A 26678-nucleotide genomic window follows, 5' to 3' on the forward strand; every position below is an offset into this window, starting at 1 on the left:
AATCGGCTTTCGAGCGAACAAGCCGCAGCAATTTGTTCTGCAGGCTGGTGAATGGTGGTATCGCGTTGCCACACCTTTTTGGGAAACAGCTTGTATCAAGGTTTTTCTTTTTAGGGGACCGGACAGACCCTTTCGTTTGGACCTGTTTGCAAATGTCACTAGCGACGGCTATGCCAATTTTTGTTGTTTTATCTGTTTACGAAGCAAGGCACAGTGACAACGGTTTTCTGAGGGAAGTAGTCGCGTCACTCCGTTTCCTCACGGAACGGTGTTCAATGGAATACCTGTCCAATGTTTCCCGTAAGCGTCTTTCTAGAGATCTAATTGAATCACTGTTTCCCGAGCCAATATACCGATCCAGATACCGGAAGAGCACCTGCCGCGTCGTTTCAAAGAGGGTTAAAAAAATGACAGTGCGAGGGGCTGCAAAAAAAGTTTTTCTCCACACTGACTGACATGGGAAGTTTTTCTCTTCCGGTACTGGCATGGGAAGAGCGAAGGGGGCTGTTTTTGCCGTAGGGATCAGACTGCTTTGTTGCGGGAAAAAAAGCGAAAGTGTGGAGCACGTTTCCCTGGATTGCTGGGACGCTGTCTTTTTCTGCGACGTCCTTCAAAGAACTATCAAAAAGGATTAACCATTAACAGCCGAAGTTAGCTTTCGGTGAACACGGACGCTATTCCATACGACCTGCTCTTTCTTTTAGGTTTGCACGCAATATGGCATAGCAGATGGACGGTCGTCACAATTCTGTTTACGCGCGGTCTGTAAATAGTTATTTTATTGAATACGTCTATTGTCTTCCAGAAGTGGTGAATAATGATGACTGTGATCACGAAGTTTTGTGGTTAAATGAGCTTAGTGTAATGGAAGTGCGCCAAAATGTCAGTGCCAGCTCAAAGTGTAGAGGAGATTTATTGACTTCAACCTCACAGATCGATCTTGTAATGTGCGTTGTTGCCAAAAAATGCAATAAAAACGGTCGTAGCCGATTAGGTAAGACGACTGACTCTAACTCCGTTGAGCTACCGGGCACAGGTCAGAATCCAGCCGGTGCCCGTCATTGCTTTTCTTAATATTGTTATACTTAGTTTTATGAAACGCCTGAATCAACGAATTGTTGAGAAGCTTCGCTGTTTCAAGAGTAAGTGAAATAGGACAAAGCAATGGCTCGATGAAACAAAAAAAGTTAAGGAATGCCGACAAAGAACTCGACTTGTAAATTTACTTTTGAAGTGGACGAAAATCTTTAGGAGAAGTGGGCAATCAGCAATAGCACACATAGTATTTCGAATGATGATTGATTGCTGGTAAATGACTCACATGAACCCAGTGGAAAACGTGGTCCAACCGTGTGCAATGGGTGGCCCTCCGTTGGAACTCTGATCAGCCGAAAAAATCGATCACTGGTCCACGAACTGCCACTCGAAGAGCAGTACACTAGTAAGCAGGCGTACACTAGTACACTAGTGAGCAGGCGTACGCCTAATGGCCGTGTAGGGGACAGCTATTTCTGGCGAATACAAGAAAGCCATTTGTATTTACATTAGTTATGTTCTAGAGGGGAAATATGTAACTTCCGCTGCTTCACTGAAAGCGCGACCAACAGTGTTTAAAGAGTGGTGGTGACGTCATTGGCTCCTCCCCGCGGGCAACGCAATAAAGGTTGGGCCAACCTCCGACGAAGTATAGACGGTTCGACCTAAAACAAAATAGAATATACATGGAAGTAACGCAGCAGTAAGAGAAAAAAAAAAGAAAGGAGAGGAAAAGAGAACGAAAACGAAAGCAGCAAGTGAACCGGAGGGAAAATCAAAGAAAAGACGGCGCATTTTTCATTGCTTATGACAACTTCACAATTCTTTGCTGTCTGCTTTCATAGCCTTCTAATGAGGTGGAAGCTATGCTCGCAACACGTGCCGTACCGAAAGAAGGCGCGAAGCCAGGCGAATACTTCCCTTCGACGTCCTCGTCCAGCACGGTAAGGGCAACAATGTATTTCTAAATATACCCCTCCAGACATCTTTATTTGCAGTCCTCTTATAGAATAATGGTCACAATACAGTCGATGTGCCACCAGCTCTTCCTATTCACGATTCCAGTTGCCGTCTAGCACCGCACCGACACTTGTTTTGCCAGTAGCAGCCGTAGAAATTGCGGCCGAGAAGCCGATCAAAGACACCTGTATGACGAAAACCATACAAAGGGTAAGTAGCACGAACCTCTGTGCATTATGCTCGATTGATTAGAATTCATCTTGGTATACAAGTTCTGTAAAAAATGTTAACATGCGAAAGAAACTTGATAGGGACGGACGTTCTGCTTTGAAGATGTGTGTGCCACCAATCTTCTTTTTTCTGCGAGAAAACTTGTAACTAAGTCGCCAAGGGAAGTCACCTGTTTTTCATCTCGTGGACATTTTATATTTTGTATATTTTTTGACAGATCCATCAGAAGTACAGTCTGGTTTATTATGAGCAGTGGATTCACGTTTCTAGATAACATAACAGGAGCCTCTGGACATACTTAATCACTCCCGCTCTTGGTGCAATGTTCTTGAAGGCAGAAGATTTGCCGCCATTCGTTTTAATTAGTATTCGAAGTCACCGTTTCAGTTCGGAGCGGCGTTCTAGTCGCCCTTTCTGGATCGGCAAACTGCGGACGGGAAGTCGGACAAATACACTACCTTGCCCACCAAATTCAACGCAGGAAAAAGCCGAAGTTTTCGTAGAATACTTCCAAATTCTGAATGCGCAAAAGTGTGCTCTTTGATCAAAATATTTTGATGCAAGAGTTTGATGGCAAAGGAAAATCTACAACCGGTGTCGTGTTTTACAGAGCACATATTCCTCTCTCGCTCAAAACAGATATTGTAAAAATTCTGCTGAAAGACCACTGCTGCTGGACGCAGGTTTCTTATCAAGCGAAGATCAATGTGTTGTGCCTACTTAGTTCGGCTGAGCTACCCAAAGTTCATTCCATTTGTATTGTCCTTATCTGATGTGCGTTCGAAGAAGCTTATTATGTGGAATCGAAAACGCCCTCTAACTGAGGTGTAAACGAGATTTGCTGTGACATTCCCGTACTGTGTGTTTGATTGATTGATTGATTGATTGATTGATTGATTGACTGATTTATTTATTTATTTATTTATTTATTTACTTATTTACTGATTGATTGATTGATTGATTGATTGATTGATTGATTGATTGATTGATTGATTGATTGATTGATTGATTGATTGATTGATTGTGGGGTGTAACGCGCCCACGCTACACAGACGATTAGGCGCGCAGTAGCACAGAGCTCCGGATTAATTTTGACCACCTGAGAATCTTTAACATACGCCAAAATCTCGAGCACACGGGCGTTTTCGCTTTTCGCCTCCATCAGAAAAGCGGTCGCACTGGCAGGGAATCGAACCCGCGTCCTTGCGCTCAAAAACACAATGCCATAGCTTCCCGTACTGTGGACACAAATATCTGAAACGTGTAATTCACGTCTGTAAATCAATTACAACTTGTGTTTTAAACGCACTCTAACCGTGTATCCTAGAGTTATCTTTATTCTGCAATCAGCTACTAACTCAACGCTTACATTGCACACAACCCTCTCAGCCATGTGCGTATACACGTCTTTACCGTTTGCCCAACAATCGTCACAGGTTGGGAGCTGCCGCCATATTCTTTTAATGCGTAACATTCTTTGCCGAGTACCCCCACAGCCAGGACCGTGTAACGCCCTGCATTTCCACAAAAATGCAGATATCGCGTAAGTTTCACCGGTAATCGCTGTAATAGCGTGAACGGAGATAATTGGTCAGACGAAATTTTCAAAAACTAAAAAAATAATAAAAATATCAAATAATTAGGGAAAATGGCGAACCGTGTAACTCCCTGCATTTCCGCAATAATAAATATTTCGCTAATGTTCCAAATGTAATCGTTAAAACAACGTATATGAAGATAATTGGCCAGACGAAATTCTGAAAAACTAAAAAACAAAAGTAATATAAGAAAATGCGCAAAATGGCGAAACGCGTAACGCCCTGCATCTTCACAATAATGCAGATTTCGCGAAAGTTCCAAATGTGATTGTTGTAGTAGCGTAAATTGAGATAATTGGTCAGGCGAAATTTTGAAAATTCAAAAATAAAAATGAAAAAAAAACGATGGAAAATGGCAAAACGTATAACGCATGACATTTCCACAATATTGAACATATCGCGAAAGTTTCACCTGTGGTCGTTACAATAACGTAAATGCAGATAACTGTTCGATCAAAATTTTGAAGAACTAGAAAAATAAGAAAAAAATAAAATATCTACAGGCAATGGTCATCGTGTAACACGCTGCATTTCCACAATATAGCAAATTTTGCGAAATTTCTAAATGTAATTGTTGTAATAACGTAACTGGAGAGAACTGGTCGAACGAAATTTTGAAAAACTAAAATATAAAAAAATGACAAAAATACCGAAATTGGCAGAACGTATAACGCACGGAATTTACAAACTAATTCAGATTTCGCGAAAGTTCTACCTGTTATCGTTATAATAGCGTATATGGAGATAATTGGTAGTACAATATACTAAAAAACTAAAAAACACATGGAATATTATCACAAAAAATGAGGAACCATGTACGGCCTGCATTTCCACAATAATGCAGATTTCCCGAAACTTCCAAATGTGATCGCTATAATAACGTAAATGGAGATAATTGCTGGTAAGAGATTATGAAAAACTAAAAAATCAGAAAAATATTAAAACATACACGAAATTGCGAAATATATAATGCATGGTATTTCCACAATAATGCACATTTCGCGAAAGTTTCACATGTAATCGTTGTCATAACGTAAACGGAGATAATTGGTCGGAAAAAATTTCGAATAACTAAAAAATGAGAAAAATATTAAAAAATTGCGGAAAATAAGGAAACGTATGGCTCATGGCATTTCCACAATAACGCAAATTTCGCAAAAGTTTCACCTGTAATCGTTATAATAACCCAAATGAAGATAATTGGTAGAACCAAATTAAAAAAAAACTAAAAATATAAAAGAATATTAAAAAGTTACGGAAAATGGCAAAACGTATAACGCATAGCATTTCCACAATGCAGATTTCGCAAAAGTTCCATCTGTAGTCGTTATATTAGCGTAAATGGCGTTGATTGTTCGAAAGAAATTTCTAAAAAATAACTTTCCGATTTCCAAAACAGTAATATTTCTCGTTTCCAAAACAATCAAAATCAGAAAGATATGAAATCATAACGGAAAATGGCGAACCGTGTAATGCCCTGCATTTCAACAATAATGGAGATTTCTGCAAGGTTTCACATGTAGCCGTTATAATAGCGTAAATGAAAATAATTCGTCGAAAGAAATTTTGAGAAACTAAAAATTAGGAAAAATATTAAGCAGTTACGGAAAATGGCAAACCGCATAACGCCCTGCATTTCCACAACAATGATTATTTCGTGAATGGTCCCCTTCTAATCGTTATAACTCAAATGGAAATAACTGGTCGGACAGGATTTAGAAAAAGTAAAAAAAATTGGGTGTAAAAAAAACTTAACTCAAGACAAGCGGCATAAGAATGCTGCGCATTAGTAGATATGTAATTGTCTGAATTTATGCCGATTTTCGGAGGCGGTGTGTTCTGAAATTGCTGCACTCCATGGTTGCTTTCGTAACTTACTCGGAACTTTTTAAAAGTCCCGGGTGGTTAAATTGCCACAGGGCCCTGCTCCGCTAGGCGGTACTCATTAAGCGCAAGTTCGAGGGTATCTGTGACGTTGTATCACGTGACTGTCAGTTTTATTCTCGCGCTGTTTATTCAGCTGGTTGACAGCTTTAATTTCTACCCTCGGTTTCCATGAGACGCCTTTTGCTGTAGCCATTGTCAGAGTGAGGCCCGTTTTAGTAAGGACTTGTCTTGGAAAGAGATTAAACGGTTCAATGACAGGAAAACTTATTACATTGCGTTATAGGATCGGGGAAATAGCACTGAGAACGTCCGTCGCGTTGCGCGGCAGTGGGGCCACTCCCTGCGCACGAAGTTCACCCTCATAAGCGAGAGTCCGAAATCCGAGCCACACGCACACAACACGTATAAACGCTGGCGCCGGCTCGGGGCCGCGTTATGGTACGTATAAACACTGGCGGCGTCTCGGGGAGGCGGTTGGCGCAATTTAAGGTCTCACCACGAGGCGCCGTGTTCTTGCAAACGTTTCTGCGCTTGCTCCTGGCGTAAGTTGTGGCGGTGTCGTATACGCTGCAGGGTATACGCTTTCCGCTCGTGCTTCTTTTCTTTTCGTTCGTCGGCCCCCAGCGAACTCTTCGTAGCCCCTGACAGCATTATGCCCTAACTCTCAGCTTCAATCGGTCGCTTTTTTTCTTTTACTTCCCAAGCGACTACAGGACTCAACTACAAAATTTACCAAGGGTCTTAACGTTACCACGTTACTGAAATTTCTTGTCAGAGGACTTTATGAAATATTTTTGAGCTGTATTAAACGCCAAAATATGCCTGAGGGGGAAGCTCAAAGTCAATCTACAATTTACACCAAACATCGTCTACAAGATAGACATACTCGCTTCCGTATAAAGTGTACAGTTAACAAACACTTTGTGACAGCAAGACGTTTATGAAGAACGCTGACATACCAATCTACTTTTTTGGGGAACTATTTTTGCAGAGGGCATCGACACACAAGAGCAGCGAAGCGGTATTACTGGCTTCTCGTGCGAGCATGCTGCGGTCCAAGAGCCTGAAGGAGGTAAGACAAACTTTCGCAGGAGTTTGCACGTAAAGTCGCACTGCATAACTTGTTGCTGCGTCCAGCTCAAGCGTGTTATGTCGCAAGAGTCACTATAGTACACTTTGACAATATAAAATAAAAGTACTTAAATAACTAGAAGTGTCTTGTCAGGAAAAACGAATTTTCTTTGGTCGTTTCTCGGTCATATGCAGGAAGCAACAAAAATACCCGAACTAAGTTTAAAGAAATTTATTGGTCAGCTTTTGCGAATATCGCGTTCGAATAGCGGCTTTTAAATGCAGAGCATTTCAGTAACTCACGATGTCACCCGCGTTGGCGTCCGTAGTCCGCATCGCTCCCCCTATATAAAAAAATAATACTTACCGGCTCCAGGTTTCGAACCAACGACTCTGCGGGCGGAACACAAGGCCACAGGTCGGCCACAAGCCGTCGGCCACAGGTGCGCCCTCTCCCCCGCGTCCTCCTCGCCTTCTCTCCGGTCGCAACGCCCTCTCTCGCCGCGTTCGGTTCGGGCGCACAACAGGTGGGGACGTGCGCAACACCCTCTCTCGCCGCGTTGGGTTCGCGCTGATCAACAGTCGGTTCACGCGCAAGAACAGGTGGGGGCGCTTGCATCGCGCTCTCTCGCCGCGGTCGGTTCGCGCTTAAACCACATATGTCGTTCGCGCGTGCTCCGGTTGCTAACATCTGTGGCGTGATCGTGACGTCAACATCACGCGTTCGTGTGGTGGCGCGATTTTGGCGCTATAACACTCTCTCGCGGGGGGCATTGGATTTGATTCGATTGGATTGGCTTGGATTGGATTGGATTGGATTGGTTTGGATTTGGATTGGATTTGATTAAAGTGGATTGTGTTGGATTGTGTTGCGTCATAGCCGCGCCACGTTGTGTCATAGCTGCTCCACGCTGCGTCATAGCCGCGGCAGGGGGTTCACGGCACGTTTCACGTTTCACCAGCGACTTCATCGACAATGTCTACGCTGGAAGACAACAATTACAACAACAACCAATACGTAATCCATACGACTTGCAGGCGCGCCGCCCGCGGAAATGCTCTGCATTTGATCGTGCCCCTCGCGAGGGGGATGTTTTTGTAACTTCAATCCACCAAGCGGTTAGGATAGACACAGAAAAATATTTCGCAAGTTCAGATGGGACCTGTAGCTGGGCTAAAATGTCCTCAGAGTCCCCATTCCCAAAATATAGTTCTTATATATAGTGGTACCTCACATTAGCTGTCACAGTTAGTATTAAGGTTACCTTAGTAGTGCCAGTGCTGACATTAAATTATATCCACTCCGCTATCTTCCTGTCCCTTAATGTTACACCCGTCTTCTAGCGTTCTATTTTAAAATAAAAAACTGCTTTTAGCTAAAATAAAACAAAATGGTACATTTTTAGAGTGCATCGTGCATACCATTTCCCCCTCCCCCCTTACTTCTCGGAAAACTCCTACGCGACCCCGTGTTTATCAACTACTAGAAAAGTACACCGTAACGATATTTTAAAATACGTACTTTCCAGAAGTCTGGTAACACTAATAACAAAGTAAATATAACAGTTTAAAATAACACGTAACATTCAGAAAATCCATATCTACTCCGCTTAACTGGAATCATGTTCGCTAACCCGGCTAGTGTGTGCGAAATTGTTAAGGAAAGTGTTTTACGGGATTACGGGATTAACACATTTAAAACATGAGCGAGATTGCTACACACGTCTCGGTTCAATAGAAGCTGAGGAAACAATGCTCAACGGGAGATTTTTCTGTACACCATTCTGAATAAAAACTTTACAACCCTTCCTAAAGAAGGTTGAAAGAAGCACGAAGGCTTTCCAACATAAAAACTGCGTCAAAATTGCGTGAAACCTTCGAGAAAAGTGCTTCCAATCGACCGTCAAGCCTTCAAAGACGCGAATCGCCAACAAAGAACAAACCAAGAACAAACAAAGAACAAATTGTTCCATGCCACAATGCTTCGCGTAAAAAGTAAGCGCATCTGCGAACGATTGAAAGTCATACCGATACGTGATTTATGAAATTCAGATGTACTGTTGCCCTCCTTCTTCATTATTGATGGGTTTATATTAATGTCTAAAATTGTTCCTTTTTGCGATTTTTATGGAACCGTTTTCACGCACACCGCCGTGTGTCAAGATATCTTATCAAAGCTTTTCGGGTGACCGACCGGTATATGGGGAAATGCATTAGTTTATTTGCACGACGCGATATTGGCCCACTAAGAAGGCTTTCTATTTAAAAAAGATTCTGGCACATCTGGAGCATTCTTCGACTGATATCCAGTAAGAGTTCCCTAGCCCATCGTTCTGGTTATAACAAACATGTTCCTTTTATAAAGAAACGTTGTACTGGGCGGGCAACTTGCTGCAAAACATGTTTTTTCTGTTAGCTGTTCGTATTATCAAGGACATTTTCTAGGCCAGCCGAGTCTTTGATCTGAACATCAGCGGTATATTGCATTCCGACATGTGATAGGACACCCGCGCGTGATGCATGACATTGTGCCCACTAGTGGATAGTGCATAATACAGCGGTTATGGAATCACTGTTCTAAGCGGTTACCCATGGGGAAGAGATGTGCAAAAGCAAACACAGTATCAACAATTCAAAGACAATACATATCAGAAGTATCGGACTGGTCGATGAGTACATTGTACGTAGAGCTGTGGGGCTGATTACTTTAGGGATACGTAGTTTTAAAATGACATACGAAGAAATTCTCTTATAAGCAACGTGTACGAGACTGAATTTCAATGCTGCGAATCGAAGGAAGTCGTATAAAAATTGAACTAGCTCCAGCATGAAAGTTGTAATGAAAACGCAGATGCGCAACATGTATAAAATACCTAAAGAACGTTCATCAAGGGGCGTACAGATTGGCAACCACGAGCATTTATGGAGCGATGAGCTCAAGATGCTTCTTGTGAAACAAATCAGAGCAGAACATACAAACTTCAATTCCTTCTCTATCCTCAAATGTTATATACAGATACATGGTCGCAAAAGAAGAGCCCCCAAGATAACCTAACATGAAAAAAGTAACTGGCAGGACGGTTCACCAAATCAAGAAGCCGATCAATAAAAATGATCTGAAAAAACGGGTCGAAGAAAAGAAATGTAATCAGAATGTTTGTTGGTGCAAGAATTAATATTTATGCACTAAATACCGAAAACACCATCTGTCAATATTCATATGAATATAAAAGATGTACAGCATGTACATACTCTGCTTATTATACGAAATTTTGCTCTTAGTAAACAAGTAACTGAAGCAAAATGGTTTGCTGTATAGGGCCAGTTGGTACGCTTTACTACGAAGAAAAACAGCGCAAAAGACAGGACAAAGTAAAGAACCGCGAACCACATGCGCTGACGAACATCTGAGCGCTTTATTGCAGCAGGAACATAGGTATAGGATAAGATATAGGAAAGGAAAAAGAACAAAAACAGATATCCCAATGAAATACGATAGCCCGTGACAGAAAACGTAATCCTTCACGTGGATTTACGGCGTTAGATGTTCACGAGATGTACACTATTTCTTTCTCCAGAAGTGTAACCTACGGCTCACTTACAGACGCGGTTCCTTTCTTTTTAATTTCAAAGGCTTCAAAGATTTCCTTCTCCCTCTGTCCAGGATACCGTGCGAGGATCGCGCAGTCATAGAAGAGTAGAGAGCAGCCACAGAAAATGAAATGGGTCGCAAAGGGGCTACTTGCCGACGACCTTACATTGTACGCATGCTCCCTCAGGCGATCATTAAGGCAGCCGCTTGTCTGCCTGATGTACAGCCATGAACAAAAGTTTACGGACCACGAAAGTGGTATTTTTAGGCTATTTCTCTTCCGGTACCAGCCAGACTAACTACCGCGTGCATGCGAGATGTCGTACAGGTAAGCGGTAACCACACGCACGGGCTTGCGCGCTCGATTCCACGCGCTCAGGCGCCCGTGCGCCGTCTCGCGACGGCCAAAGACCGGGAGCGAGGCGAAGCGCGTCGCGTTCCCGAAGGTCTGGCCATCGCCTCCTCTATTTTTACAATGCCAAACGCATCGCGCGCTTCCCAATGGGAGTGACTGGTACGCCTGCAGTGCCTAGATTTCGCAAGGTGGGGCACCGAGCTGAACCGGGATCACGCAACCGTAACTAATTTCGAGAGTGGCTTGTGCCTGGTTGCCAAGGCAACCTATGTTTGAGATCACCGGAGGGGGCGCCCCCGCCAGCATCATGATGATGAATAAATCTTTATTTGCCAAGCTGGTGCAGATGTTAGGGCACCCGCCCGGTGGGGGGCTTCCCTATTCCGGGATACCCTGAGCTCGGCTGGCGGTCGAGGCCCTCTTCACCAGTTCACGCTGGATCCCAAGGTCCTGGCTCGTCAGGCGGTTCACCCACTGCTTGTAGGAGGGGGAGGTTATTGGAGCAAGGCCTGGGGTCTTCTGGCACTCACAAATCTGGTGGTACAGTGTACCGGGCGTTGGGCAGAAATTGCAGGTAGACGGGTATTGGGTGGGGTAAATCGCATAGAGTAGGGTTCTGTGGTGGTACGTATTCGTCTGTAGTCTTCGAAAGGTGGTGGCTTCTGCTCTTGTTAACTGGGAATGCGGAGTCGGGAAGGTTCTTCGGCCTTGACGGTAGTAAGTGGGAATGTCAGCATACCTGACAAGCGGTTCTGTTTTGGGGGCCGCAAGCGGTGTTTGTCCCTCTATGGTAATGGCCCGGTGTATAAGCGCGCGGGTAGCGGCGTGAGCCGCCTCATTACCTTCGAGAGATTCGTGTCCAGGTATCCAGATGAGCCGCGTTTCAGGTATGCTTGCAGCGGAGCACGTTTCGCCAACGCTGCCACTTTCCACCACGCGTCGTGCCGGGATGAACCGGTCACGTGACTAAAGCACTGGGAAGGCTACAGATTGGGGGAGAGTGGCCGGAGTAGACGGAGAGGACTTGGTGGGCCGGTCCGGGCTGATGTGTGGCATTGTAAAAATACAGGAGGCTATGGAATACAGGAGGCGATGGTCCGGCATGGCCAGATATTTGGCGCGCTCCCCTGCGCGCCTACCGGCCGGGACCAATCAGAGCCGCCGCTGGACGTGCTTCCATTTCCCGAGCCGGGCTTGCGGCGGCAGTGGCGGCGGTGGGTGAATCCGCCGGTGGCCTTAGCCAACATCGACGTTGCCGCTGCCCGTCCCCTCGTGATGAATCGGCGTAGTTGCTTCGTTAGCCGCAAAGGTTTTTTGGGTGCTTGCGCTTCCTTCGTGTCACGCCAGCAAAATACGCTATCGGTGAATAATAACGCACACACTCAAACTTCGTCTGCCCGTAAGCCGGAGGCAAACATGGATCTCCGCCGTCGTGTGTGCCCAGCGAAGCGGCGATGCAGCTGTGTTTTTGTTCTAATCTGGCAGTAAAGGTAATGTTTCTCTGCTGTAAGATGAAAATCCGACCTTTATGTGTGTTGCGATGACAGTGTAACAGTGTTGCGCGCTGTACGGTTGGGCCATGTCGACAAAGCGGCCCCGTAAGCGCAGGTCAGCGCACGCTCGCGCGCCTTCGTCGCCTCCGTGTGGGTGCTTGCCCTAACCGTCTTCACACGGTTGGGCGCGTCGACACGAGAAGGCGTGTGGAACCGAGTGCGCGGGCGCCTGGGTGTGGTTACCGCTTTACTGAAGTAATGAAAAATACCGCGCATAGTACCTCGGGCTGCCGTGCGGCAGAGAAATAACCCGAAATTGCTGCTTTCATGGTCCGTAAGCTTTTGCTCTTGGGTGTACGTATGGCCACACGGCGACAATGGAATTTTGTAAACGACTTTTTCTACACAGTCGACATAGCGTGTTGTATGCTTTCTTAGGCGTGCGCTCACCTTCAGAGCTTCAGCGTTCACACGCTTGCACAATCGGCTCAGCTTTTTAGATGCAGAGAACACGAGCCGTACGCCCACCTAAATGAAAATCTTCTTGGGGGCATGGCAGCACCGTGGACGTAGGGAATGACCGCTGTTTTCTGCTCTCCTGCTGAGGGATTTTTTCCGGAGGTCTTGAGGAAAGTTCACGCATAAACCTCGACGTCAAAGCGCGCATGAGGTCGTTCGCGTACGCGGCAGACTTCAGGCGGTGGACCTGGGAATTTAAACTATGTTGCACTAGATGGGTACACGACCTGTTCAGAGCACTACTGGGAACTCCCATGGTAACTCACCTCTTGACGGGCTCGCTGTGCGTGAACTGAAGGGTAAAAGGCCCTTTTGGGACCTCGGCGCGTATTCCCTGCACGTGTGGTCATTCCTCAAAAAACAACACAGGGTCCAGGAACCTTAGCTGGCCATCGGAGGGTGATTCCGTGTTCAATGCGAAAGCATCAACGAGTGACTCGGACGTTAAGAAAATTTCCTCAGCTCCTTCGTTGATCGTCTTGTTGTCGGCCTCGAACAACACCAGGAAGTCGTCAATGAATCGAAAAGTCTTGACGACGCCATGCTCGACAACGTAGGAGCTGAGGAAATTTTCGCAACGTTCGAGTCGCACTTCTATGCTTTCGTATTCATGCGCGATGCAATTACCCTCCATAGGCCAGCTAAGGTTCCTGGACCTTGCGTTGTTTTTGAGGAATGACCACTCCTGCTGAAAATGTGTGCCTAGGTACCAAAAGGGACTTTTACACTTCAGTTCTGCGCACAGCAACCTCGTCAAGAGGGGAGTGGCCGTGGGAGTTTTTAGGAGTGCTCTCAACAGGTCCTGGCCCCTTCGTGTGCAACATACTTTTAATGCCCAGGTCCACCGCCTGAAGTCTGCCACCTTTCGAGCGACCTCACGTACTCTTTCGCGTCGATGTGATGCATGAACTTTCTTGACGACCCCCGGAAAAGTTACCTCAGCAGGAGAGACAAAATACAGGGGTCATTCCCTACGTACACGGTGTTAGCCATGCCCTCAAGAAGATTGTCAATAACGCGGGTGTACGGCTTGTATTCTTTGCCCCTGAAAAACTGCGCTGATTGTTCAAGCGTGTCAAAGCTGAAGCTCAGAAGGTTTGCGTACAGCTAAGAAAGCATAGGACACGCTATTCTCACCTGAACGTATACCCTTGGACGTGGCTAGGTTGCGTGCAGTCGGGTAGGTGCTTCCCGGATTTTGGCAGTTTTAAGTTACGTCTAATGTTCCCCCGAAACACCTTAACACACATATATTTTCAGATACTTGTGTTGCTTTTCGTCCACAGAGTTTGTGTTTCTTCGGCATTGAGACCACGTTGCAGCAAAGGGAAATATGGTGTTCCTAGCCGTAGGACGAGGATTCGTTCTTAAGGATTTCTCGAGGAGGTCAACGTGGTAGTCGTGCTCACAAAGAGCACATCACGTGAGTTCGGGTGCATCTTGGTCAGTGCGTCGTTCTCCTCCAGACCACCGAGTCCGGCTGTACAAGTGACGTCGTTAACTTTACGCTTTATGGATGGAAATATGGTACCGAAGCGCGTAGGTATTTTGCCTGCAAAAAAACAGTATAATGTTCTTTGACAGTCTCTAATGATATTACACTTCTCTTAAATAATTCCGCAATTCTGATTTCCAGAAGTATGGCTCCAACTTCCACTTCTTGGTTCCTGTATGTTGGGGGGTTATGCAGTCACAAAGATTGCCAAAGTAGTCAACTACGGCAACTTGGGCGTCGTGTTTTTTTTCTTCCCGTCGTCGGTGTATAGTGTAGTCTCATGATATTGGAACTTTACCCGAATGAACTTAATCCTTCCATATCGCCTGTTCTTATGTAGAATTGGATTCATATTGCTCGCAGGGGAGAGTTTTACGCTTGATTGCTGGATCGGTGCCATGCCTATCATGGCGTGCATTAGTTTCTTTTCAAAATGGGGGGGGGGGGGGGGGCTGCCTGTCTTCTGTATGATGGCCCCTCCCCATTTTTAGATGCGACGCATCTCTTGCTCTGAGGCATGTCCCTCCTGCGTCGTCGTCGCGCCGTCCGTCCGCATCCCTCCTTTATTCTTCTCTCCCACAGCTGTGTGCAACACTCTCACTCCGGCTCATTATCATACCACAGCTGGCGCGCTTGTTTGGACGCGCTTCGCTGCGTAACGCTGCATTAACAACTGCTCTGGCGCGCGCAAGTGCGCGCATGCGCGACTCTCCTCCATTGTCTCCTCTCCTTCAAGCGCTGTGAAAATAAAGCGGGTATCGCGCTGCGGCGGTTCAGTCAAGCGCTCGCTCTCGCACTTGACGTGACCTTTCTTGACTACTTCGTGCTTGACTTGATTCTTCCAATGAAGACGTGATGGAAGCGACGGTCCTTCAGTGAGTGGTGTTGCACAACAATTACGCCTATCGTCCCGCGTATAGGTACACCCGCATTTGATGGAAATGCATCATATGCGTTCGCAACACGTTTCACGCGATTTAGAGAATTAACCGAACGGAAACACCAATTGAACCCCCCGATGCGTCGCATCACACCAGGGTTCCCTCGCGGGAAGATGGGCGTAATTTTTTTCCCAGCTGCATTCATGGTGCTACGAGAGGGGTTCTTCCGACTTCTTGAAATGCATTAGGAATAAACGAGTTAAGGCCATATTACTAGTCATTAAAACCAACACCACTTTTAGGACGACTGCAGGGTAAAGGCCTCTCCAATTGATCTTCACCCGCCCTTGTCCCGCGCTTCCCGAGTCTATCGTTTCTCCGAATATTGTTATTTCATCCCTGCATCGAGTTATTGGCCTTCCCTTTCTTTTAGACCAGTCTGTGCATGTCTGTTCTCTTACCCTGCCGGTCCACTCGTTGTGTGTCTCACGGTGAGATTGCGACGTTGAGTACTCCTCATATGCTGTTCTGATGATGATTGTCTTTCAAAGCAAAACATTCTAGATCTACCAGCCAACGGTTCTTTCGTGGCGTGCGGGACAACAAACTCCCAAAGCGGCGGAGGCGGTGGTAGGTGGAGGGGCTGGGGGGGGGGGGGGGGAGGGTTTCACTTTTGGGGCACAGTGCAGACGCGCGGCGAAATTTACCCAGCGTTCCCCGCGCGGAAGTGCCTGCTCGGCGGCGTCGGCGTCGGCAGCACAGCTTTCTCGTATCCTTTAGCAACGGTTGTTTTGGGCCTGTTTTGGCGCAGCTTTGCGTCCATTGCGCGCTGCCTTCGCATGGCTTGATTAACGTATGCGACCGCACCTCCAAGGTAACCCGCACCCGATGGAATTAAGTGGTCGCACGGTTAACATACGGTAAGGATTGGTTTGCAGGGCGGGAAAATCTTTGTGCTTGCTGCCTCAGTCGGAGCTTCTGGGTAGCAGCGGTGGCGTATTTCCGTGGACGCCTGATGAGCACGGCTGATTGCGGGCGGCTAGGAGCCACGGCGGAATCGAAAATGAGCCTAATAATCTATCGCACTAAGAGTAGTTTACGAAATCCCATTGTCGCCATGTGGCCGTACGTACATGGGGCAGACAGGGCGCTGCCTTAATGATCGCCTGAGGGAGCATGCCCACAATGAAAGGTCGTCGGCAAGTAGCACCTTGGCAACACACTGCGTTTCGTGAGGCTGCGCTATACTCTTCCACGACTGCGCGATCCTCGCACGGTATCCTAGGCAGAGAGAGCAGTAAATCTTTGAAGCCTTTGAAATTAAATTGAAAGGAAACGCGTGTGTAAATGAGCCGTAGGTTGCACTTTTGGAGAAGGAAATAGTGTACTTCCCGTGAACATCTAACGCCGCAAATCCACGTGGAGGATTACGTTTTTGTCACGGGCTAACGTATTTCATTGAGATATCTGTTCTTGTTTTTTTTGTTTGTTTTATTGTTATATCTTATCATATATATGTTCCTGATGCAATAAAGAGCTCAGTTGTTCGTCAGAGCATGTGGTTGTGGGTCTTTACTGTGTCCTGTCTTTTGCGCTGTTTTTCTTCGTAGAAGTGAAGCAAGAATAGAATGCACTTTTTATACGAAATAAAGACAGGCTTCATTGTGAGAGATGCCACTGGAAAAGTAAGTTTTTGTTGGCTGTCCTTTATCCCGAAGTTTCTTAGAAGTTTGAAAGGTACTACTACAATCTACATTGTAATTAAAGAGTCTGCAAATTACAACTTTACTAAGATAACCTGTTACTAACCAAGAGGAGTGATTCCGGCAATAGAACAAAAATATACTGAACGCTTTCGGCTGAATAATGCACTTTTTTCCAACAAACAAGTCAAGAAAGAACCACGTTCTCTCACAGCAACTGCACCCGCACAATAAAACTAAGCTTTTTTGTTCTTTTCTCCCGCAAGAAAACCATAAAGTAATGCCCCCAACAAGAATTTTTTGAAAAGCTCTTCAGCCGCTGTGCGCAAAAGCACCGTTCTTCTTGTTGTATTTGTCCAAGTAAAAAAGACACCGCCATTGTAAAGAGTGAGTTAAGGAAATAAACAGGGGGGATACAATTGGATTTAAATTTTTCTACATAGTAGTGGCCCAGTGCTCTCAAAGTCAGCCATTTCCACCCTTGGAGCAAAAGTTGTTGCAGTTGTCCATTTCTTTATGGCTATGGTGTGTGCAGATTTTTACGAGCGGAAGAACTTATTTTTAGATCCCCGGTTATTTCCCTCAACGAATACCGCGGGTAGGTGATCTCGACTGCACAAGCAATTAGTGCGCAGCACTTAAGCACCCTCTCCTGTGGTTTCACGGCGCCGTCGTCACCTTGGTCTAACCCAGTGAACGAAGGGGACACCGAAGACAAACGAATAAAATAAGCAGGAAGTGGAAGAGCAACGTGTGGTGAAAGTGTGAGGGGAGGATGGGGCTCCGAGACGGCGCCAGACATTCTCTCTGGCGGCGCCACGCTGCGAGATAGCCGAGAGAACGATGAGGCCATCTCGACGAGCAGTAATGCAGAAGATGAAAGCATGACGAAAGGCACGAGACATGGTTACCCGCGGCGACGCGCTACAAGCCAACCCCAGAATATAGCGCGCGCCTTGCGTTCGCCAATGCGGAGATCACTTCGTAAGAAGCAGCAGCTATTGGCGCTGAGCGCGACCTTGGGTGGCGCTGCGGAGCGCGTCTCCGTGAAGTCGGCTTTGGGATTCTCGCATTTGTGGTCTGCTTCACTCCGGCTCGCTCTGCCTGCTGTTTCTTTACGCTCGGTTGGCTTTTGATGCTTGTCCACACTAGATTTGGCATGATTGTTACGTTTCACCATAATAAAGTACTTAAAATCGCATGCACTAGCTCAATGTGTGATTTAAAGTATTGTTTTTGAGAAACATTGGCGGCGTCGCCCCATTTCTTGCGACGCCGGTCCTGTGCGGAGTGTGAAGAGTCGGAGCTAGGCGTCAGCTTCGGTTTTCAGCGATCTTTCGAACAAAGGGAACAGCCAGCTGCTAATAACGGGCGACAGCAAAAATGAAAGATCAATACAAATTCCGGTCCTTCGGGGATATGGGCTCCAGTGGAAGGCATTGCACTTTCCGGTAATCGTATGTAACGTAAACTATATTTTTCCACCTTCTCGAACGCTCGAAAGTACTGTATCAGATCACTTTACGTTGTCATGCATTGAAAGTATGCCGACATGCAATATGGGCCTTAAAAATTGTAGGTTGGGTTTCATATAACATCTGTGTGTTTGGGCACATGCTGGTTTTATACCAGCTTCTAACCAGTATTAAGCCGTATTCAACAAAAATAGTCACGTGTACGGTAAAAATAAAGTAACACTATGTTCAGATACGGAGGGATATTCTGGTACTTTACCCACAACCATATCTTCCAATAATCAGATATTCGTTATGGTCAAACTGTACTCAAGGGGAAGATGAGCGCAAGGAGGAGGAAACTTTATATAAAACTAAAACCGAGTAGGCCAGGATTTCTTCTTTACGTCTGGAACGGTTGGAAAACAATAAAAAGCTGCGTTGACATATTCATCGGCTTCGATTCTTGTTATAGTGGGAACCGATTACTATGACTTGCGTTCGTAAGCGAGTATGTCGAGTGTTAAACACCGTAATCATGTCATAACTGTTCAGGTTGAGAGTCAGTTCGTTATGATAACGATGGTTACGATAAAAATTCGGAGCACAAAAGCCACCTTCGGGTACTCTGGACAACGTTGTCTGCGCCGTTTCGCGGTGGCGTAGTACAAACCTTGTCATTGCATTTGCATGTGAATAAACAACGCACGCTGCGGATATGCCCCTTCTTGAAAGCAGCCATAACGAAAGCCAATTTGTGAAGACGGTAATTAATCATTTACAGCCTGAACAAAGTATCACAACGACCTGTGTGCGCCTTCCAAACATCCCCAAACCTCCTAATTAGGTTTTTGTGACAGTGCACAAAACTTAATGCTTTGGGCACAGAAAAAAAAGCATTCAGCTGGTGCAAGTCAATAGCAAGAAAAGAAATAGACGACAGCTGCTCTATCTCCTGCTGGCGATGCGTGTGTAGGGGCCCGCTACCTGGTGTGTCGCATGAGACTGTTGATTCTTCATCAGAGCACCTTAAATCTATTTCAGGGAAGCCTACTCATTTTGAATACTCATCGAGGAGCTCGGAGCACAGGACATTGCAAATGAGCTAGAAAGGACGAGTTACAGACGATCATCTGACTGATCCTCTGAAGAAAGGTGTACCCTCTCTCCTCGTATGTTGCAAAGTTCTGGGATACCGCTTAAAATTATTCAGAAGGGTCAGAAGCAGGCAAGAATTACTGAAAAACTGGAAATACGCTTTTTAATGTATTAAAGCATCAAAGCGTGCGATTGCTAGCACAGGCACTGCTTTCCCTCACAAGCGGAGTGCAGCAGACGACAGCGGCGCGAGTCCCGATGCTGACCCTGTCGATACCCTGTCCAAAGTATTATAGCTGCATATATATATATATATATATATATAGGGACAGAATGTGAGACCGTTTGATAGCAGTTTAAGTTCCGGTTCTAGGTGCGGTACGTCCGATAGGTTGACAACGTTGGATCCTGGATGCGCCGAACTTTCAGATCTGGTTTGACTCACAGGACGAGGCAAGATTGCATAAGTTCATTTCGGATTTCAATGTGGTCCATCCTTCCATATCTTCCATATCTCAAGGACATCGGTAAACTTTCTCGACGTCACCATTCAGGTAGAGGGCACGACCACGATCACAGCACTATATAGAAAACCCACAGATCGGCAGCAGTACCTACACTTTGAAAGTGACTATCCACGTCATTGTAAGGTGAGCATTCTCTATTCCCAGGCCCACAGATACCGCAGAATTTGCTCTAACATCGCCGATTTTGACCACAACTCCCATCAACTCAAAGATTCCCTCATTCGTCAAAAGTACCCAGCAGCAGTGGTCGATGACTTCATCAACAGAGCTCGTAACGTAAATCGCGAGGATGGACAGAATCCCAGGAATGAAGGAAGCCAGACAGATCTTGTCCTCACCCACTCATCTGCGTTGCCTAACCTTGATAATATGCTTTCGAGACATTTTAATGTACTGCAACAAAGTATCTGGCTGTCTTCAATATTCCAAAAGCCCCTCCCTCCCCCCTCCCCCCTCCCCCGGAGTGGTTTATCGCCGCGGAAAAACCCTGAAGGATATGTTAGTCAGAGCCAAGACGAGTACCATTGAGAGCACTGAACGGGGATGCCAGCCATGCAAGAAAACGCGTTGTAAGGTCTGTTCACACATGACAACCACCGCTACTGCTGAAGCCAGCGCCTCAGATTACGCATTCCAAATAAATGCGCGTCTAAACTGTGACAGCCATAATTTCGTCTACATGCTTCACTGTGACATCTGTGGCATGCAGTACATCGGACAAACAGAAACCGCCTTCCGTAAACGCTTTAACAACCACCGTTCTCATGCTAAAACACAGCCGAACTTGCCCATTTCAAGACATATCAGCCTCCCAGGACATTTATTCGACCAAATTAAAGCCACTTTGCAAGAGACTGGTTTTCACACTAAACGGGACCGCGAACAAAAAGAATGGTATCTCATTTATAAGTTCAAAACGCTGACTCACGGTATCAACGAGAGCGCTGGCAGCATGTCGTGCCTCCGGAGGACCACGGACGTTGATTGACAACAGGACGTGGATGCACATTGTTTCACCCCCCTTCCCCCATCATGTAAAGTTTGTTGTTTTTTTTTTTCTCTTGTTTTAGGAAAACCCACCGTTAGTTCAGACAACGGGCGCATACCGAACGGGAGCGCCGCCCAAAAAAGCCGCCTAAGCCTCGCACTGGACGTGCTGCGCGAAAAATGCTGTCCACGTTGGGACAATTTAGAAGAGAGGGAGGTGACGTTGAATGGCAGTACTAGTCTGGCTGTACCTTGAGATTGTCGCGTTCTGTTAAGTCATAGCGGTGGCGTAATTCAGTGGTTTTCTGTCTCGGCCCTCCATTCAACTTCACGCATGCCGCGCCGTATGTGTGCCGTTACATTGCTCTACGCTCCGCCGAGGACGGACGGGGCACTCGTTGCCTTCTCCGAACTCACCGCGCTCCCGTGTAACATGATCCCTGTCTTTCGCGCGGTCTGACCGCTCTGCGGCTCGCCGCTGGCTGCCGCTAGTGTCTTTGTCGCCGTGTCGCGGACGTTCAAAGGGCAAACGAAGTAGAATGATCACCGGTTTCTTGGTAAAAGCAATGCCTCACGAAACAAGTGCCGGGCCGAGACCGCGTCCTTAGTTACTACACCACCTGCCCGCTCTTCCCATCTGTGTACATGCGTTGTCTGTATTTTGTTTGTCAGTTTCCTTGTCATCACAGCCGCAGCGGTTCGACACAAAACTTTGCTCACGCTCCCGCGCCCCCCCCCCCCCCCCCCCCCCGTACCGTTTTCTCCCTAAAACCACCGCCTTTCCTGTTTTTTATATTTTTTCCCCTAGTTTTTACCCTCTCCTTCTCAGCACCAAGCCCCGCAAGTGTCGTGTTGTTACCGGATTTGTTACTTTTTCTGGCGTATTCCCCTCCTTGACGAGAAAGAGGAAGCGAGCAATCCCTTGCGTGCAGTGTGCATAAGGGTTCTGTGTGCAGATTGTCCCCGAAGAAGGAAGTTCCACTTCCGAAACTGTTGGACTAATTTATAATAAACACGTTAACCGCAAAGTTCCTGATATCTTTTATAGTAAAAAGTGGACACGCGGTAATAAAAAAACAAAAAACGTTTGCTTACGTATCAGCGAAGAGACTTGCGCAGATCAGAGTAAGGTTTCCCTCACAATACTACACACAAAGATGCATATAGTGGAGTATAAAAACGTCATTTGATGAAGTATGTGGCAAAATTCGAAAATTCTAGGCAAATATTGCAACGCTGAGATTGTAACTCGCGCTTGCTATGAGCAGACACACGCATCTTAACCCCTGAACCGGGCCGGAAGACCCTTTCGCCACAATAGTCAAGTATGCGCACCACTTTGCCCCCGGTACAATCGCGGGAACATCGGGGAGAATATTTTCCGAGAAACAAGACCAGGAGTAAGAGAACACTGGCAATTCAGTACAAATGTGTTGATGAAATTGATAACGGACTGATACCACAGGAGTACAGTAGTTGCAATTTTTTGTGAGGCTACGTCGGGCTGCAGTTGACAAAATGGTCTGCTTCTTTTGCTATTAATGATCTTAATGGCTACGGTAATGGTTTGTAGAAATTTTGATAAAATACCTGAAAAGCATTTCGTAGCCTGCAAAGGGACAGAATTCGGGTTCGCAGCTGTACTGTCGGGCAACTGATGACCTTAGCGACTGTGCACGGAGGCCATTGCACAGCGTCTGCGAAGTGTTGCCGGCGGCCCCTTCCAAAAAGTGAAGTGTACTTTGTCATCCTTATCAATGAAAAGAAGGGACTGGGACACAAGCCGGGAAGCTTGACGACGTCCTATCTGTGTCCCTACTGCCTTTTCTTTCAGCAGGAAACACAGTAGGGCCATAAATATTTCTTTATATTTTGCATGGACGGTTGTCGGAAACGTGTATAGCACCTTGATGCTTATCCGGAATAGTTAGTACTAAAATTTATTTCAGACTCCAATTGACTGCGAGAGCCTGGGCATGCTGCTGACAACGCGACCTACACAACTACGCTCAGAGTCCATGACAGTGCGGATTGCAGACGTTCCCAAGCGCGTGCTAACGCTGGCGGGAATCGGATGCGCATCGCTGATCCTGCTGGTCGCGGTCCTGGTGTTCGTGGTCGTCAGCGGGCCTGGGTACCTTGTGTGCGTAACCGCCGCCTGCAAGTTATACAGCAGTCTCCTAGCCAAAGCATTGGCTCCATCAGGAAACCCCTGCAACGACTTCCACCATTATGTTTGCGCAACCTGGGAAGCTAACAACAAAATGTCGCTTCACAAATATGTTTTAAGCGGGTAAGTGCCAGTTTCCAGCCATTAATGGAGCTCATGCTCTAGGTCGAAATCCTTTGCAAACATTGTACAGTTGATGTCTATTGTAATAGGATGCAGAAAATGAGGTAAGAAAAGAACACCCATTTGTCGCCTCGTTTCGCGGCGCTTTCTTGTTCTTGCACCGTTGATTTTGCATGCTGATAGAGCGTTCCTAAGGTTTCCTAAGCTTAGGCAAGTTTAGATTTAAGCTCGACCTAAGGGTAGGTAATCTTTGGCCTAAACCTAATCTTGCCCAAGCCTCAATGCACGTGAGGGGAGCATGTATACTTCCTTCACTCGAAGTGTAAGTACCCCGGATAGGGAGTAAACGGCTTGTCCTGTATCGCGCTCCGTATACGGAGTATTATTTACTCCACCACGATGGAGTATTTTGTAACCTCCCCTAGGCGAGAGTTTTTTCAGACATTTGGCGGGGTATTTTTTGTTCTCCATTGCGCCCATCAGGAGGAGAGTTCTTGGGTCCTTTAAGAGAATTTCGTGCTGTCCATTACACCGCTGAAGAGAGGAGTTTTTTCTGGCATTTAGCAGAGTATTTCATGTCATTCAGAACCCCCCTGAAGAAGTACGTGTTTATGCATCTGGCGGAGCATTTCACGTTACCTAAAGCTCCGCCACGAATAAGAGTGCTTTCGAGTATCTTGTGAAGAATTCTGTTTTTAAGAACCTAGCAGAGCAGTGCCTTACCGAGACTTGCAAAGAACAAGACACACATTTATTTCATTGTCTCTAGGGGCCCGTCAACCTGACTGCAAAACAAAGTTTTTGCGTTCTAAAATACATCACCTGATACTCAACATAGATGCAACACAAAGCAATGCGATAATAGAGTCTAAGTCACATTGAGAAATGGATCGCATCAAACTGAAATCGAACACCAATCAGTTGAACACACATGAAACATGGTAGAAAATACATGCGGCTACCAGCCACGCGGTGGCCCAGTGTGGTTGTAGTACTGAGCCCGAGCCTGCTGGTTCGATCCCGGCCACAGCGGGCGTCCTTCTGATGAACGCGGAATACAGGACTTCTCGTGTGTCCATGTTTTAGACCAGTAAAAGAACCCCCGACGATCAAAACTTCTCCATTATGGCGCACCTCGTAGTCACGGTAGCGTGGGCTCATGAAACCCCCGATATATTTTATACAGTTAAACCTATATGTAACGAACCACTAAGTAGGAATTTTTTGGATTTAACGGAGTTTTTCTATTCCACACTGCAACCCCATTAAAGCCCATGTGTTTGCGACCTCCGTCTAACAAAGGCGTTCCAGCGGATAACCTTGATGTAACGAACCTGCTAAGCTGATCAGTCATCGTATTTTCCACTTATGCTGAAAAATTGGCCGGAGAAATGCGCTAGTTTACCGAATACTAGCACTACTTAAAGAAGCCGGCAGTGACGAAAACGTACAGGTTTGCCAAGAACAAAATTCGCCATCGTGATGGTGAACGGAATGGCTAGCGCCATCCCACGTCTAACGTAGCAACCAGTTGATGTATTGCTTGTACAACGTGACACCAGGTGGCAAGAGTAAGGAGTGGGAATGTCCGATATGAAACTCCGAAGGTAACATTTTGTTCTCACGGACAACCAGATTTTTTTTCTTCTTTATCTAGCTCTATGGGGAGCGCAAGTGAGCTGAAACTGTAATTAAGGCTCTGGACTGATTGGTGTTCCTTGATCATGGATTTAACGCAGTCAAAGCCTAACGCTTCTGTTTAAATTCTTATATCGTCGGCATAAATTGCAAGCCGGCCCGCTGTGTCCTCTCGCGATCACGCTACTCCTATAATGCCGGAATTAAATAAAATCGGCCGGGGGATAGACCCCCGGAGCACGCTCTTAAAGTAATCGGTTCTTTGAGTCCATCCCGGTGGGGCTAAAACCTATATTCATAACTAACAACCCTTAAAAGTATCCTGTAGGTGCAGGGGTTTCAACAGGAATCGAATCAAGGGAGGGTGTCTCAATGACTTGGGAGAGGGGGCGGGGGCGGCAAGGCAGGCGGGAGGCTAGATCAACTGCACAAACTGCTTCTTTTATACAAATAGTTATATAATAGACGTCTACTAACCAAATGCTCATCCCCGTGACGTACGTTTTTTTTTTTTTTTAAATTGCCTTTGGTTGTATCACTTGTTTTGCACTTGCGGTGATTAGCGTTGTTTGCATTAAAAAAAATTCTCCATTTATATTTTAGCGCCTCGAACGACATCCCTTCCTTTTTTCTTTTCACATGGTGTCCACTGCATCTAAACCTTCCTGTGAGGCTTCATATTATGGGCGCAGCCCCTTCGGGGATGGGGCTGTTGGCGTCTCCTGTCGTCATCGTAATCGTCGTCTCGTGTAGTCCCGGTACTAAAACACCGGGAAACTCGTTTCCGCCTCGCGCTATAAAGGAACGCGTAATAAGAAAACACGGGGCACTCGTTTACGCCTCGCGCTGGAGCGCTTCATAACGCGTACTAAAAAAATACCGGGATACTCGTTTACGCCTTGCGTTAGAGTGCTTCGTGCTTCAAAGACAAGAGACGTTTACAGCAAAGCGGTATATCTCTACCCCCAAACGGTTTCACCTCCGTTAGCAAAAACGCCAAGACGCCAAGAACACGCTTACACGCTGCATGCTTGTCCCTTCACAGGTTTCACGTTAGTGGAGATGGCCCGGGATTTTTTTCGGAGAAATTTGGTCCCTGGTTCGAAGTAAAGCCCCTTAGATTAAAGTAGGCAGGTGCAATTTTCTCGTTCTGTCTTGCTTTAGATGGTAACGCGGTGTTTCACTCCTCCTCTTATTTGGGCTTGATCAAACTTCCCACACGTTTAATACAAGAATTGACATTTGAAAAATTTAGAGATTCAAGGGGGGGTGTCCAGGAAGACTAGGGGGAGGGGGAACTACACACCCCCAGGAGGTGTGTAGGGAAATCACTGTTTAGGTGCATGTTTCAATACGCTAATTTGTCCCTTGGCCTCTCCGTGAGCTCCCCGCGTACATCTAGAGACGATAACTCAGAATAAGGTCCCTGAAATTACTAAGGTAGCGCCATCTTTAGATCTCGCCGCCTTTCGCCCTCGCTCCTTTCCTCCTTCGTTTTTTGCCATTTTCTTTTTCGCCGGAGAACGCCGCGCGCCATTGGCCAACGGCCAGTGACGTAGTACCTCGTCCCCGCGTTGTTTGTTTTTAGATGCAGAGCATCTCATTCACTCGCCTTGTCCCTCCGTCGTCGTCGTCGTAGTCGTCGGCGGCGTTGTCCGCCCCTCCCCCATTCTCCTCGCCGCGCCAGCTGCGCTCTCCGCCGCTCACCCCCTCTCCTCTCCGATAGCGAACACTCTCTCGCGAGGGGTATTGGATTGAATTCGATTGGATTGGCTTGGCTTGGCTTGGCTTGGCTTCGCTTGGCTTGGCTTGGCCTGGCTTGGCTTGGATTGGATTTCGATTGGATTGGATTGGATTAAAG

The 26678-nt window shown here is 46.4% G+C and overlaps 1 protein-coding gene across 1 annotated transcript in view; it reads left to right on the forward strand.

Moving 5' to 3' along the window:
- LOC144146350 (uncharacterized) overlaps window positions 1-26678 on the forward strand; it is a 59552-nt gene that overhangs the window by 23887 nt on the left and 8987 nt on the right. Inside the window, exons 3-6 of the mRNA XM_077678305.1 lie at window positions 1881-1979; window positions 2101-2205; window positions 6703-6783; window positions 22836-23179. Of these exons, the coding sequence (XP_077534431.1) occupies window positions 1881-1979; window positions 2101-2205; window positions 6703-6783; window positions 22836-23179 (629 nt within the window). The remainder of the gene's footprint in view (window positions 1-1880; window positions 1980-2100; window positions 2206-6702; window positions 6784-22835; window positions 23180-26678) is intronic.

Source organism: Haemaphysalis longicornis, unplaced genomic scaffold, assembly GCF_048455015.1.
Source record: "Haemaphysalis longicornis isolate Haplotype H1 unplaced genomic scaffold, Haemaphysalis longicornis Haplotype H1 scaffold_7, whole genome shotgun sequence".
NCBI classification, from domain to species: Eukaryota; Metazoa; Arthropoda; class Arachnida; order Ixodida; family Ixodidae; genus Haemaphysalis; species Haemaphysalis longicornis.